Genomic DNA, 17276 nt, shown 5'->3' on the forward strand with positions numbered 1-17276 from the left:
CCAGGTGTGGGATATAATCTCCTGGTGTGCCTGTTTGCTTAAAGCGCAGTATTGGGGTGGGAGTTACTCGATTTTCCAGGTGTTGTGTGTCTCAGTTCCCCTGGCTAGGAAAAGGGATTCTCTTTCCCCTTGCGCTTCCCAGGTGAGGCGATGCCTCGCCCTGCTTCAGCTCTCGCTGGTTGGGCTGCAGCAGCTGACCAGCACCGATTGTCTGGCACTCCCTAGTGAGATGAACCCAGTACCTCAGTTGAAAATGCAGAAATCACCGGTCTTCTGTGTCGCTCTTGCTGGGAGTTGGAGACTGGAGCTGTTCCTATTTGGCCATCTTGCTCCGCCCCCCCCCCCCCCCCAAGAATACTTTGTAATTTGTTGCATCTCTAAGTTACTAGAGGCAAAATAATAGATAATAATATAAATTCCTATGTTTCTAAACACTTTTTAACCACTTCAAAAAGCTTATAGTTTTGAATAGAATATTACAGCCTAGCTTAATCTTTCCTTATTTTTTGAATAAAGACTTGTGAAAAATCTTAAATGAATCAATTGTATAGAAGCATATACTATGATAAACTCATTGACTGTAGGCTATATTAATGATTCTTGACCTTCTTATAATTTATGGCATGTTCATGACTCTTCTGGAGATACTGGAGAAGACGTTTATGGCAGTGGCTCATTGAAAGGAAGGTTAAAAGAAATCTGACACCAAAGAGGAGATGCTGAAAGAATCAGCCTGCTGGAAAAGTATTTCAAGCAAGCAGATGTGCAAAAGGAAAAGAGTGGAGGTGGGAAGAAATAAGTGGAATGAGAACGCTGGGTCAAGGAAGTTGAATGAAAGGATGACAGAACCCAGCATGAAGATGAGGGGAGAAGGGCTGCAGGAAATGACTACTGACCTACGGTCGAAGCTAGACCAGACAAAATTAGGGGATCTGGGGGCTTTGAGAGATAAGGGTCTCACTCTTCCAAAGACCTGGAGAGCTAAGAGAAGCCGTTCAGTGTGGACTGAGAGTTGAAGGACTATCAAGACACGATTGTGTCACAGTGTGTCAGGTTAGGTACTATTTGCACCCCAAGATTCTCTTCCTCAATGCCCAACTGTAATTTGACCAGGAGGAGTGGTGAAGGCAATAGCAAGAGAAGAACAACTAAGGGAAAGGCTAGGGTTTCATGGGTATAGTCTTCAGACCATCACTCAGCTACCATTCCCCATCTCCTTTTGTTCTCCTGATGTTGCTGGTAAAAAAACAATCAAGATAACTTATGCTAGAAATGTCCCTGGGCTTGGGAAGTTCTCTATTTAAATTCTTCAGGAGAGGTGAGGCTGTGCTTCACATTTCCCTGCCCTGTCTGGCCCTCATCTGTTTTTACCTCCACTGTCCTCCCCGAGACCTGCTGCCAAGCATCCACCAACAGCACCATCACACTCTGTTCTCTCTCATGCTCCCCACCACTTCCCACCTCCACCTGCTAGCCCTCTGTCCAAACAAAGAGGGTGGAAAGCAGGATATCGTGACACACTGAGGATATTTTTAAAATGCAAAATGTTGCTACATACTCCTCAGGAAAAAATGAGGCAGAGGATAAGAACAGTGTTAAATGAATAATTTGTGCTTTCTGTACAACATATTAGAGGTAGTACATAAACTAATTATATTTCTAAACATTTTCTATAAACATGCCAGTACCTAATTTTAAATGTAAATATCTCATGTCATGCCACAGGATAGAAGAAATGTAAATATCTCCTGTATTATAATTTTTCTATTTTCTAAATGGAATATTACAACTATTCTATCCACCAGCTCCATGAGAATTTATTTGAAAAGTACTGCATATGCTACCTGTAAATCAGTGGGTTATATTATTGATACCGCTCTATTTCTAAAGTTACATTTGCTAATATAGCACTTAAACATCTCGGTGAGGCACAGAATGAAACTTATTTATACTGTTTATCTTTTGTGTTTTTCTTTAAACAAAACAAAGCTTTTTTGCTTTCTCCATAAAGGGTTTAATGTAGATTATGAGTCTAGGTGAAAAAGAATGAGAATGAGGGGTGTATGACTATTATATATTCATAAAAATTAAAAACTGAAAAAGAAAAGAAAGAAAAAGAATGAGGAGGGCTAGGGTCTGGTTCAGTTTAGTTTTTGACATTTAATAAGGAGTTCAAAACAACAACCATAAAGAGGCTAAAGGCTACAGTCAATAAAAATAACCTTGGAACTTTCAGGGAAAATATAGGAATATCTGCATAGTCTATTCTCTATATAAATTTATTTTCCTTGACAATTTAAATCATGATTATTAAATAACATAAATGGCAATTGCTCATCTGTATTTTATTAAATCTTTTCTCATGGAGAATAAAGCTCTTTGTAACACTGTTCTTAAAATTCATACTATGAGAATGCCTTAAAATTAGTGATTATTATAATAGAGAACTTAAGCTTTTCATTTTTTGAGTAGATTTAAGCCTAACTTTTCTTATACTAAAACATAATCAAATGTTAAGAGTATTATAGTGATATCTGACTATTTAATCACATAAATATAATGGAGAAATCAGCTGCTTCATAAACAAGTCTAAATAGTCAACTTAATGTTGTCTAGCAAGAAAAAAAAATACCTCTGGACAAGCATATGGCAACTTTCTCTACCCATGGTTCAGAATCCCTCTAAATAAGATATTTATGAGCAAGCCATAGGGTGTATTCAATCAGAGGTGGTTTCTAACAACATACCAAATGTCTGGATGAAATGGAAATATTTATGCAATCACCTATAAATTTCCAAATGTAGCTAAGTTTAGAATAGGCAAACTGAAAACTCTTAAAGTTTTAACCCAAATACTGAAATGGGAGAGGACCAGGAGGTATGACTATAACATAGTGACTAATTTGGGTGTATATTTTTCAAAGAAGAGAAAACTCAACTAAGAAGAATCAATGCCAACTCACTTGTCTCTCCCACGTCGAACTTCATCCTGCTCCTTGGACTGGCGGCGGCGCTGTCTGGCAGATGTGGCAGAAGATGCTGATGGTGTTCCAGATTCTGAGTCCTCTGAACTTTGACCTCCAGAGTTATTAACATCAAAAAGATGTTGTTCTACAGCTGATCGTATGGTTCTTTCTAAGAGTCTGGCAAAAAAGAATGCAGAGTCATTCAAGCAGTCAAGTTCATCAGTGATCACCTTAAAAAAATATGTGCCTACAGTTTTGGGAACACCTGTATTTCCAATGGAAGGTCTTTAGAACTTCATGAGCAATGATGAGGCATTAATCTAAAAAATATCTGCATTATGTGCTAAAACCAAAACTAAATGAAAACAATTCTGCCAATTTAATAACTTTCTCATCTTCGTGAAGCTAGTATTGCTGAAATGCTCATGGCAAGTCTAGCAACAATTATGAGGCATTCAGGAAACCGGGGTCAGTTAATATAAAGTAGAATGAGGAAAGATTTTTTTTTGCCCTCATAGAATAACAGTAGACCTATTCTCACAAAGGCAATTTCATACCAATTCTACAGAGGAAGAGAGAGTGATTTGCAAAGCAAACTGGCACAAATAATTTTATGATGCCTATTATCTATTTAGAATCTAAGACAAATTATATGAAAATAATGATATTTGGGGGAAAAACTCACCAGAACAATTAGAACTCATAACAGCATGGCATAATCTTTCCTAACCTCTATTCAATTATGATATTTATAATTAAAGTTGTATTCATGCAAACACCCCAAAACATATTATTGAAATTGGAAGGATAGATTTACTTTGTTCAACCTGAGGAAAAGAGATAAGCACAAAGAGCTGAAAAGTGCATGGCAAGCTATAAATGGAATAATTTTTAAAGCTGTAGAATCTTTCAAGGTGTGTAAACTTTCTTTTAGCACCACATTATTTCCAAATAAGCTGGTATGGAAAGTTCCTGACTCCTCAAACCATGTTTCTCTTCACTTGAAAAAGAACTATATATATATTCTAAATGCTCAGGCTGAGAAATAGCATTTAGTTAAATAAAATGTGTTTTGAGAACTTAACTAATTTCAGATTTTTCAAATGCAGTTTTATAATCCACTCATAGTTATCTTATTCAAATTTTATTAAAAATATTTTAAGATCATGAGGAAGTATAGTCCAATTAAGTTGGGCATTAGAACTTTTATACATAGAACTCCATGTGTCAAATGATTCAAGATTATTTAATTGCAGTACAGAGGATTGTAAGTTAATATACACATAAGAGATGTACATAATATATAAATAATATATTCATGAGGAAGCCATAATATGCATTATGTCAGAGGTGGCCTCCTACAACATACCCAACATCCAGATGAAACGGAAATACCTAAACAGAACAACCCTGCACCTTTTCCAAGCTATACAAGACCCATAAGGAAAGGTTATTAGGAAATGAAAAAGGCAAGAACATGTCAGTCTTGGTGCAGTTCTTGAATATCTTTGAAACTGACAAAGCCAAAGGAGGTCAGTCCTGCCCTCTGATTGTTTTCTCTCCCAACAAGGAATTAAAAAAATTGAAATCCATCCTGTTAGATCCAAATTCATTTCAACTAGTGCTTCTTCTAATTCTTCTCTCTTCTCCCTATCACACCACATCCACCCCACCTCCTACACCTGATCCTTGCCAAGAGAAGATGCTCCAAAAAGGCCCACTCATGTCCCAGCAAGTAAGGAGAACAGGTACGTGTGATGGAAACATATGTGGGCCAGGAGCTGTTCCGTCATTTGATGACTATTTACTTAGTGCCTAATATATGCCAGGCACTTTTCTAGGCAGTAGGGAGATAGCAATGAATATGACAGACAAGCTCCTTGTATTTACAGAGCTTACATTCCTGTAGGGCAAGATAGATAATAAAGAAATAATGTAATTTCCAATAGTAATAAGTTCTCTAAAACACTGAGTAAAGTGGTGGCAAGTGAATATGGGTAGTTAGGAATAGAATCCTGGATAAGATGACACTTGAACAAGGAGTGAATGATAAGAAAGTGCTGGTCAGGCTGAGGAACAGCCAACACAAAGTCTCTGAGGCAGCAATAAGGTTGGCCCTCCCTGGGAACAGCAGGTCATGTGGCTGAATTGTAATGAGCAGTATGGTCAGAGGCGTTAGCAAGGACTGATAACTGGAGTTTAGGTTTAGTCTAAGTGTCAGTGGAAGACTTTGGAGGAAATAGCATGTGATGACATAATTAAGAGAGTACTGCCACTGCCCTGTGGACCAGGGACTTGTTGCCATCACTAACTCGCTTTCTTTTCTGCATCCCTATTAGACTATAACATCCCTGAAGACAGGGCCCAAGGCATCTTTGACATTACACATCTAACATGTGCCTGGTGTGTTGCAGGCACTCAGTCAATGTACGTTCAGTCAAATGAACTAAGCAGGAGTAAAGACATGATTAATGGTTTAACTTTTAATTACATTATCCATTGCAAGATGCTTCCCAAAGCACATTAGACTCCTTGCCAATATTAAATGATCCTGGCATTATTTTTAATGAAGTAAACAAAAAGCTCATGTTTTCTAATGTTGGAGTCGTCTGTAGGAATACACATACAGAAGCTCAAATAAGAAAACCTATGTAGTCCTCTCCTCCATATAGTCTAAAAGTCACTGGCTGCTTATTATCTGAATCTTCCAATACTGTACACCATTAGACTTGCTTTTTTTTTTTTTCTGTTTAATAAGTGGGAAAGGGCATTAAAAATAAAACCCAAAGCCCAAAAACCCAATCCAAATAACTTACTCTCCGGTTGCAGACACATTGCTGACTTGGGGTACATGAGCACTGCAGGAAAGAAGCAAAGAGAAAGAAAGTCAGGTTAGATGAAAGATCGGAGATGATGAACCAAACATCTGAAGTGGATCGCAGGCTGAAAGAAATTAGCTCATTCCCAAGTGATCCTCAAAACAATGTTTAACCATCCAATGAAAGATGCTCATTTTCACTTGTTTCTAGAAATGGAGATGGCCCGGCTTGCTTATAACAGTGGCTTTTTCTCCTTTTAAAAGATGTCCATGGCAGACAATTCTGTAAATTTGGAGAACCATCTCTTAGCTGTCAACATATTGCCACAGCAGCCCTAGTTCAAGGTCTTTTCATTTTCCTAAAATGTCAGTTGTGGCCAAGTGACTTCCTGCCACCCACTTCACCTACTTCTATCTTTCCCCAGCCCAAATCCATTCCCTTCCTTCTCCTCTTAGGCCAGGAAACAGAACATCTTTCTAAAACTCTGCTCTCAACAGGCAGAGGGCAGTGGGGACCACAGGGATAGAGAACAAGGAACCAATGTTGTCTTCTATATGACTATTTGTTTCCTTTTTTTTTTTTTTTTTGAGACAGAGTCTTGCTCAGTCGCCCAGGCTGGAGTGCAGTGGCGTGATCTCAGCTCACTGCAAGCTCTGCCTCCCGGGTTCACGCCATTCTCCTGCCTCAGCCTCCCGAGTAGCTGGGACTACAGGCGCCTGTCGCCACGCCCGGCTAATTTTTTGCATTTTTAGTAGAGACGGGGTTTCACCGTGTTAGCCAGGATGATCTCGATCTCCTGACCTCATGATCCACCCGCCTCGGCCTCCCAAAGTGCTGGGATTACAGGCATGAGCCACCGTGCCCAGCCTCTATATGACTATTTCTAAACCATATTTTCAAAGCCACATTTTTTTCCTAAGTTTCTCAGGATGGAAAGCATCTCAAGCTCTGTAATGTGTCGGCTTAACATCTAATTTATAATGTTTTTGTTGAGCACTTACAAACTTTCATGACTTTCCCATTTTTTCTAAAGCCTGAATTCTTTTAAAAGTATTGAGAAGTGGTCAACACAAAGTAGAATGGTAAAATTACAAAACACTATCAGGTTAGCAAGCTTTGGAACTTTCCCCCTCATGCCTGCACTTATGTTCACATAACCACAATGAGTGTTGAGGCTGGCAGCTATTTTAATTGTATTAACACATTACATTCTCACAATCTGCCCTCTAGTGTTTAGTTGGCTTTTGAATCAAGATTTAAAAGTGTCTATGCTTTAAAATAAGAGGTGAAATATTGAGCAGATTTGAGACAATCTTTAGTCGTGTCAAACTATTGTTCTACCTAATAGTTCTAATAGTTCTTTTCCTTCTTTGTAGAAGACATTCAAAGAAAATCAAAGTTGTTAAGGACCAATAATGATAGTTGTCTTTCAACTACTCCAAACATTCTAATTTATACGGTATAATTTTCAACATATGAATATGTTGCTTGGGAATCATCTGTCAGGTTTTTCTCCCATGTAAGTGTATACCTCATCTCTTTCAATGTAGAATCTCAATGCCTCAAGGGATTGTATATTTCTCATTTTCTTTCATCACACTCCCTCCCACTACCACCACCATCACGTCTTCCATAGTAGTCATTATCCCAGAGGTGATCAAAAAATGTTTACTCTTTTAGCCCAAGACAATTTTCTTTAGTTAAAGCTGTAGCTCTTTGTTATGGCCACAGACCATGGGTGAAACCCAGAAAAATCACATAAAATCATGTGATTAGGTAAAAGGGAAGCTGATTCAAGTAAGTATTAAATAATTAAGAAGATAAATAAATAAATACAAACACCTAAGACTTACTGCGTACCTACTATGTTCCAGACACTGTGCTAAGTACTTTTTACATAGATTTTCTTTCACTTTTTATTTACAACAACCCTATGAAGAGGTACTACTGTTTTCAGATGAAGAGGTTAGAAAGGTTAAATAACTTACCCACAGCCATAGAGCCAAGAAATAAGATGAGCTGGGATTTGAACCAAGAAAAGTTTTAGCTCAGAGTCTAAGCTCTTAATCACTCCACTAGCTTGTCTTTCAATCCATTACTCACTATAGTCATCTCTGGATATGGAGGCCTGGCCTTAGGTATTTTACTTTGCTTTTAATTACAACAATTTCTCTTCTGCCTTACAATGCCTGTTATTCATAGTGGTTCCCAGGCTACATAACCAACAATAAACCCCTTTCTGCTTTCTGTCTTTAACTGGAACAAGCAGTTCTTGCTTTTGCTACTTTGTGGCTCACCCTCTGTAAATTCAACACTATATAATTAACTCCTATACTCCACTTCTCAGTACAGTTACACAACCTTGGTTTTGAGAGCAGGGACCCATGTGAGTAATGACTCGGGGAAAACTCAGAAGAGAGTAAAGAATGTGGATCTGCTAGAGGCTAAAAAACATTCCAAAGACATGTCATTAGCTTGTTAGTCCCCTATGCCATCTCAGAATGAAGACATGTATTTCCTCTCATCCTTTCTACATTGTTTTGAACTGTCTTCTTTTTGACTATTAAAGCAGATCCTGATCTTCTGATGTTCATTTTCTATGAAGGGAGAGTGATGAAAGAAAGGCAAGAAAAGACAAGACAAGGAAACAACAAACAAGATGAGGGTCTGAGATTTCTAACTCTTTAAATAAGTGCTTCTTCATTCTTAATGTGCATAGGAAATCACCTTGGCACTTGTTAATACAGACTGATTCAGCAGGCCTAGGTCTTGGGGAGGGGAAGCTGAGACTGCATTTCTAATACATTCCTCAGTGATTCTAATACTGTTGGTTTGTGGAAGACACTGAGTGGCAGAAGCTCTATATCCTTGCAACCAAAATTCTTTAAAACTTCAATTACTTAAATATCCCAATAATGATTTTTAAATACTGTAATCTAAGTAATGAAGGTATGATACGGAAAACTCATGTTAACCTCAGTGAATAAAAGTCAACATATCGAAATTTCTCCAACAGCTTAGAGAAAAATGACCTGAACCATCTAAATCAGTTGTAGAGCACGTTTCTCAGAATACCAAAGTAAACAAATAAATCAATAATAAAACCAAGTAATTAAACCATATTCATGTTTTTGCTAGTATATTTATTTTAGGACAGTTTTAGAATAAAGTGTGATGTTTTTCATAGTCCTTTGGAATTTCTGGTATATTTAACTAGTCTATAATTTCAGGTTCTTTTAATAGAATTCCTATAAAAAAAGTATTATGAGAAGATATTTTCCATTGGTAATCAGAAAAGAAAGTTCTGGTCTTGGCTCTGCGGTTGATTAGACAAAATCACTGGCAGGTTGTTGGTTAGCTTGGCTGCATTGGGTTGGTTTCTTCACACAGAAAATGAAAGGTCTGGCTAGTGATCTCTGTGGTTTCTTTTACCTCTGAAAGAAACCTCAAAAAATTGTTCTATCTCAGGTTCAAGCTTACTGCCTAAAGTTTAAATCATTACAAAAGGTTATGACTGCATATTTAGTTTTATGACATAGTATCAGATAAATTTATGGTTTATTAGTTACCAAAATAACTTTGGTATTTAGTTCAAGTATCCACTGTCATAGTTCCCGTGGGATGTACTTAACAATTCACCCTTAAAAAAATTTTAAAGAATATTTAACAACAGCAATAGAGATTTCTTCCGTAACTAAGACACTGACAAAAAGGCAATAAGCATTTAAACAATAAGCAAATAAGACAAAATGAAAGATAAAGAAATTTCCTTCTTCATCTGCATGTAGCTTGCTTTTTATCCTCTGCAGAGAGCTAAGAATAATGATTTTTTTTTTCAGAGTCCTTGACTGATTTGCTAAGAAAATTTCTTACTTATGCATTATAAACAGTTGGATATGGAAGCGTTCATTTCCTAATGTTGACAAAGCAAGTATTTAAAATGGAAAGAAAGATGCTCACTCATATGCAGATCCCAGTTCTATGGCCAAATTCAAACCTAAGCCTACTGTTAGTGATGATGCAACTGAATATTCTATTGGTATGGTCATTTAAAATAGATTCTAAGCCTACTTTGAAATATAGTCTATGACATATTGAAATATCTTTAGTCTTTATTTTTATTAGCAAAACCCAAACTATATTTCCTTAAGCCAATTATGCTCAGCAATATTAGTCTCTAAAATTTGCATGTGATAAGATGCACAGATGCCTGTTGACAAGTGATTCTTTAATTAAATCTCTTGATTTGAAATAAAAAAGCATACATTTCAAAAGAGGTTTCAAATCTACAAAATGGAGACATCTTGAAAAGCATGTGTTTTCTTTTCTGTGTATTCTCTTATTTCAGTATGTTCTCCTCTATGGCATATAAAATCCTGCCTGTAAAATATTACTGTTTTATTAGGAAACATGAGGTCCAACAAAATTATCAGTTTCTCTAAGATATAATATTTAAATTTACTCTATTTTTCTAATAGAGCAAGGATTAAAAAGACAATTATGAGATGTTTGCTTAAATAAACCTAAGGATAAATCTCATGTAACAATCATCAAAATAGCCTAAAATTTTTAATTTGTCAATTTAACAAAATATAGTATTTTCAGTATCATCTTAAAATACTATAAGTTGATATGCAGCATCAACATTATACATATATAACATACATATTTGTTATTGTGTAACAGCTTTCTAAATTAAATTTTGTTCATAATTTTAGTGCATTCTTCACAGTGTCCTACATTAAAACAATTCAATCCTCAATATTTATTCCTTTTGCTTTAACCTCTAGCTATGATTATCATATGCAGAACTTTATTGGAACATTTGTAGGTATTTAAACTCTGATAAAAGTTGCATCATCCTTTTGCATCATTACAAACATTTTGGGTAGCCTCAAATTTTGGTTTAAAATTGAATACTGTGCATAATATACTAGAATAAAAATTGAAAACATACTACATGGATATAACTCAAAAAGAGGAAAATATTTATCCTCATACCTTCTCTAATTCAAATTTCCTATTCTTTTAAATAGTCTGATTTGAAGAAAAAAATTACTCTTCACAGCTATATCTTAATACTATATAAAATGTATTCTAACAAATCATATGTAACCCATCAAAATGTCAGAATATTCATCTTTTATACAGCTTCTTTTGACAATTATTGGTGTTTTCAATTTCATATATTTAGTATGTTTTAGCATAAAAAGAAATTGGAAGTTTTTTTAGTTTTTACACTAAGGTCTATATTAATAAAATTATAAAATGCAATGCATAATTCACTTATATACTGTATCTCTTTTCCATTTTACAGAAAATTGAAGATCAGAGAAGTATCTAATTTAAGTTTACACAGCTCCATTCTATCTATGTAGTCCGGCTTCAGAGTATGTCCTCAATTCTCTGAATAATCTTTATTCTCAAATAATGCTACTATTTACATAAATCTTTGGCTATACCTTTAGTTATTTCATTAGAATTAGGTTACTAAAAGTTCTTTTTTTGATTTAAATAGATTTTTTCTTTTTCTCCAAATTTATATAATGCAGAAAATTTTTATTTCTTCTAGGTTTTCATGTTTATTAGTTCCAAATTGCACGAAGTGTTCTCTAATCTTTTAAAAAATTATAACACAGTAAACTTCAATTATGATTATTATCATCTCTCATTTTTCTTAAGCTCATCAAGAATTTTGTATCTTGTAATTTTCATTTTTACTCTCAAAGAACCAGCTCCTGAACTCAAATATCAGTTCTGCTTGTTTTCTGTTTTCTTTTATTATTAACGAATTCTTTTAGGTTTCAAAGAGATTGCTTTTTCTTCCTTTCTATAACTTCTTATTCTGAATGTGTGGCTGATTTATCTTCAATCTTGTGTCAGGTTGCCTCTTTAAAAAGTTTAGACTTTATTCCACAAATTTTGATATATACTTTTTCTTTATTTTCTTAACAATATGCACTTAAGATTCTTATTTACTCTTTGAGTTATCCCCTTCCTCCTGTCCCCTTACAAGAGTTTTCACTGGTTTATTGAAATTATTTTTTGTCATTAATTACAGTGTGGTCAGAAATTATTGGCTATCAAAATTTCTACTCTTTAAGAACTTTTAAAGATAGCTGAATACTTTTTATAAAGTAGCAGAAATGCTTGATTGAGCTCTATTTGTACTATGCAAAGTTTCACATATGTATATAGGTGCTCATTTATTTGAAATCTTACTAATTTTACAAAATTCTCAATGCTATATATCCTATAAATTTTGTTATGGACATATAGTTATATGTATAAGTCCTATATTTCAAATGTGTTTACTTGTTTATCCTTGATAATATAAGAATTTAAATTTATGTGATTTGATAATACTGTAAATCTAGATAATAAAGTAAGTCCAGTTTGTCTTTTCTAACAAATTTGGCCTTCAACTTCAGTTGTCTGTTCACATTTATCAGATACATGTTTATCTTTTTATTATTGACCTTTCTGTGCCACTTTGGTTTAGGTATGACTCTTTTGCAAACAGTACAGTTCAACTAGATTTCTTTTTTTTTTTTTTTTAGTATTTTAGCTTTTCTCAAATAATTTTATCCATTTACATTTATTGTCATAGCTGATAGATTTGTTCTAGTATTGTTTTTGCTTTATGCTTTCTAATTTGGAAACTTGTTTTTCCTTTGGTTGCTGCCATTGCTCTTATCTTTTGAAGGCATTTTGAATACAGGAATCCTATGCACAATTGTACTACGGTTGCTTTTCATGCCCGTATTTCTCTCATTATTAAAAATATGGCAAAACCACAATTACTTTCACACCAACCTAATAAAACAAGAAAAGAAGCAAAAAAACCTCTTGACACCTGCTTCTATTTTCCTGTTTATGTAAGACAAGAAAATTATAGCTTCATTACTTTCTTTGCCCTTCCACCAATGCTAATAATCAGATCTCTACTTCATACTAATTGTTTTTTAAATTTATCTCTCAATTAGCTGGGCATACCCTATACTTGTACGTTTACAAATACGTTTCTTCATTCAAATTATAGTTTTCAGATTGGCTTTTCAATCTCTGACTTTCACATTTAACATTATTATTCTGACAGTTCTGTGGTTTTCCTTTTTCTTTCTTTTTTTTTTTAGACAGTGTCTTGCTCTGTCACCCAGGCTGGAGGGAGTACAGTGGCGTCATCATAGCTCACTGAAATCTCAAACTCCTGGGCTCAAGCAGTCCTCTTACTTTGGCCTCAGAAGAAACTGGTGTACATCAAGACACCTGGCCAATTTATTTATTTTCTTATAGAGACAGAAACTTACTATGTTGCCCAGGTTGGTCTCAGACTCCTTTGTTTCAAGAGATCCTCCCACTCTGGCCTCCGAAAGTGCTGGGATTACAGGACAGAGCTACTGTGTCCAGGCTGTCACGTAGTTTTTATCTTTATCCTGTTCCTTTTTATTCCAGAAGGGCTTCTCCAGTTTCTCTTTCATCATGTATTTGACTGATTTTTAATCATTTCTGTTCTTTACTGCCTTCAACATAGTTTTTAAAGTCTCTTCTAAAACATTTCTAGGGTTGTTTTTCCCTCCTCATTTCAGCTGTTCTTTCTGTATCCCCAGTCTTTCAATTCTAAGCCTACTCCACTTTAATGGCTTCCTACTAATGTTTCAGAAAAGTTTATGTCCTTGAGCATTTTTTGAGAAGATTAACAATATTACTTCTCAAGTTTTCATCTGAATTTTATAAAAATCAGTTCTCTAGATTCTGTTTTTATGCTGAGTCATCGAGGCAAATCATCCTTTCCCCTAGTTTGTCATTTCTCTTCATAGGTCCCAAATTCTTTCTTTGTGTTTAGTGGTTCTTAAGGTGGAACAATCAATCTAGGTAGAACCATTTCCAACAACCTGGGTAGGTAGACTGTTCTTAGCTTACATAATTGTCTACTTGGCTGTGAGCAGATGGCTCCTCCTGGATTTAGATTTGAAGAGCCAGTATCTGAATCTGCCCTAGAATAATCTATAATACCTGCTTAGGTAGACTTGCTTTTTGGTTCCATTTTATGATTATGCTGGAGAATCAGAAACAAATTTGTTGTTTGTTTTGGGGTAGTGTACACTTGAAAGCACATATGAAAATCCAATAATCTTCTTGCCTTTATCCCTTTCTCAAATGCTTTTGCTAGGTGACTGAGCATCCCAGGAGAATCCCTTTCCTCCCCATTGTTTTGTACGCTGAGTATTCTTGTCTGAATGGTTATTAAAATATAAAAGCTGATGAGGGCAGAGAGGTGAAAAATAATAACACAACTTGGCTCTAGATGGTTCAGAAAATAAGTTTCTGCTCAGCTGAGGAAATGTCACCAGCTTTTCTGGTTAGTGCAATAGACAGTAGAAGAAAGTAAAGTCAGTTTTTCCTCCCTTTCTTTTCTCTTTGTGGCTATCTGTATTGTTTAGATGGCAGAACATGAAGTCTGCAAGGTAAAAATATGTTTCTCTGTCCAGCCCATAGATGATGTGACCTTTGATGTGGCTTTTCTTTATCATTGCTACAGAGCTGTCTCTAGGGTTTGTATTTTATATTATCATGGATATTAAATAGAAAGATGGGAGTACTGTATCAGGCAAAAGCAGTCTGCTACCTGTTTAAACTAGATTCTTAAATTTTATTAAAATCTGAAGTTCTACAAAGGGAAGCCCACAGGGAGGCAGGGAAACTGAGGAATGAAGTAACAAGAGATCTAGGCAGAATGGAAAGGTGTAATTTTCTACAAGTGAATTATTCTTTATCATGCTGAGGTAAAAGATGTGAAGAAAATCATTTAAAATGTATATAATTTATCTTTCTAAATTATATAGCTCTAACATATGCTTAATATTTCATTAACATTGTTAGAATTAAACCTAGAATATATACTTATATCTTACTATGCAAAAAAAAAAAATGACTAGTGATTTTCAGATCAAGAACTCAATAATGAGTCTTAAAAACTGTATGACAAACATTAGTAAACTTTGTAGCCATTCCTCCGTTATACTGTTGGTCTGGTTCTGTGTAGGCACCTAGCACAAGCAGAGACTTAGAATCCTGACCAATGGGACACAAACATCTTTAAGAAATACACATACTTCATAACTATAAGGATGGTTATTATTAAAAAACAAAATAACAAGTGTTGACAAAAGTATGGACAAATTGGAACTGTGTACTGTACTTGTGGAAATGTAAAATGATGTAGCTGCTAGGGTAAATAGTATGGAAGTTCCTCAACAAATTAAACGTAGAACTACCATATGCTCCAACAATTCCACCTTTTTTTTTTTTTTTTTTTTTAGACAGAGTCTTGCTCTGTCGCCAGGCTGGAGTGTAGTGACACAATCTCGGCTCACTGCAACCTCCGCCTTCCAGGTTCAAGCGATTCCCCTGCCTCAGCCTCCTGAGTAGCTGGGACTACAGGCGTGCACCACCATGCACGGCTAATTTTTTGTATTTTAGTAGAGATTGGGTTTCACCATGTTGTCCAGGATGGTCTCGATCTCCTGACCTCGTGATCCACCTGCCTCGGCCTCTCAAAGTGCTGGGATTACAGGCATGAGCCACTGTGCCTGGCCCCAGCAATTCCACTTCTGAGTATATACCCAACAGAAATGAAAGCAAGGACTTGGACAGATATTTGTACATCCATGTTCATAGCAGCGTTATTCACAATGCCCAAAAGATGGAAGCAACCTAAGTGTCTATTGACGGGTGAAAGGATAAACAAAACGTAGCATATACATAGATGGAAATATTATTCAACCTTCAAAAGGAAGAATGTTCTGACACGTGCTACAATGTGGATGTACCCTGAGGTATGCTAAGTAAAATATGCTGGTCACAAAAGGACAAAGACTAAGATCCCACTCACATGAGGTACCCGTAGTCGTCAAATTCTTAAAGACAGAGAGTGAAATGGTGGTTGCCAGGGGATAGGGAAAGGAGGACATGAAAAATTAGTGTTTCATACAAGATACAAAGAGTTCTGAAGATGGATGGTGATGACAGTTGTGTGACAATGAGAATGTACTTAATGCCACTGAACTGTACATTTAAAAATGGCTAAGATGGCAACCTTTGTTTATATTTTACTATAACAAAAAAACCAAAACCAAAACAACAGAGCTCCACAGGTAGAGGGGATGTGCCCCCTCAGTTTAGAAACACTACTCTGGCCAAGCGTGGTGGCTCGCGCCTGTAATCCCAGAACATTGGGAGGCCGAGGCGGGCGGATCACTTGAGGTCAGGAGTTTGAAACCAGCCTAGCCGACACAGTGAAACTCCCTCTGTACTAAAAATACAAAAATTAGCTGGGCTTAGTGGCGGATGCCTGTAATCCCAGCTACTGTGGAGGCTGAGGCAGGAGAATCGCTTGAACCCAGGAGATGGAGGTTGCAGTGAGCCGAGATCATGCCACTACACTCCAGCCTGGGCGACAGAGTGAGACTCCGTCTCAAAAAAAGAGGAAACACTATTATAATAAAAAGGAAAACAAATATTTTTGATAAGTAGTTGTGTCTAAAGACATCCAGATACCTAGCTGACTTTATCATGTTGCTAAAAAAGTAGATACTTAAATAAACAGCTTGCTTGTTTGTTCCACTTCTTAGTAGCCTAAAACAAGCTTTTGAATAAATATAATGTTTGGTATGCTACACTTCTCCAAAGCTCTCCCATGTGATAATGAAGGATTTTTACCTTAAAATATTCATTTAGAAAACATACAATATGCTTCTTAAGGAGAAAAAAAAACTATTAAAAGTTAAAGCTAATGAAGCATAATACAAAAAAAAAAAATCACAAACATACAAATTCTAGCATAAGTTGTTCGGAAAGCAATTCCTCAGAAAAACTATCTAAAAATGCTTTAGAAAGAAGTTTTCTACATATCAAGATAGGAGTGGTATGGTATAATATTCAGATCCCATCTAAATATCAGGTAATATTTTAATTTGAATTTAGCCAAAGTCATTTTTTTCTTTAACATAAATGTACAGTTATGAGACTGAAAAATCGATAGTTCCTAGGCTCCAGCAATTAAAAATTAACCAAATTAGAAAGAGTAAGTCTGTCTGCAAAACAGCTAACTTAGAAATAAATCCATCTGATGCACCTTCAGGAAAATTAGAAAACAGACAAAATACTGAAGCTGACCTTAATCCAAACCTGCTAAATTAATAATTTAGCCTCAGTTTGTACTGTGAGTATTAAAACTTGGGCTGATATTTTTAAAGATGGTCAATTCCAGGACTTTCATGGAGAACTAAATGAGAAAAGGAAAAGAGAGGAAGATCAGTGCACCTGCTAGAAGACAGGTGTTAGCTAAGCAAGGACCAAGTTTCAGATGCCAGGTGAGCTAGTTGGAGCCCAATGAACAAAACTGGTATATAGCCCCTGAACACATATCCTAAGATTTTGAAAAAGCACATTAAACACAGGTTCTACGCATGCAAGTTATATGTATAAT

The 17276-nt window shown here is 35.7% G+C and overlaps 1 protein-coding gene across 14 annotated transcripts in view; it reads right to left on the minus strand.

The window, feature by feature from the left end:
* FAM13A (family with sequence similarity 13 member A) overlaps positions 1-17276 on the minus strand; it is a 388692-nt gene that overhangs the window by 63988 nt on the left and 307428 nt on the right. For 13 of the 14 annotated variants that reach the window (XM_021939093.2, XM_021939091.2, XM_021939090.2 and 10 more), the window contains 2 exons: positions 5783-5824; positions 2964-3143 (listed from right to left, as the gene is read on the minus strand). In XM_021939093.2, coding sequence (XP_021794785.2) covers positions 2964-3143; positions 5783-5824 — 222 coding nt within the window. The remainder of the gene's footprint in view (positions 1-2963; positions 3144-5782; positions 5825-17276) is intronic. The other variant, XM_021939100.2, reaches the window with a different exon arrangement.

The sequence above is a fragment of the Papio anubis genome, chromosome 3, assembly GCF_008728515.1.
Source record: "Papio anubis isolate 15944 chromosome 3, Panubis1.0, whole genome shotgun sequence".
NCBI classification, from domain to species: domain Eukaryota; kingdom Metazoa; phylum Chordata; class Mammalia; order Primates; family Cercopithecidae; genus Papio; species Papio anubis.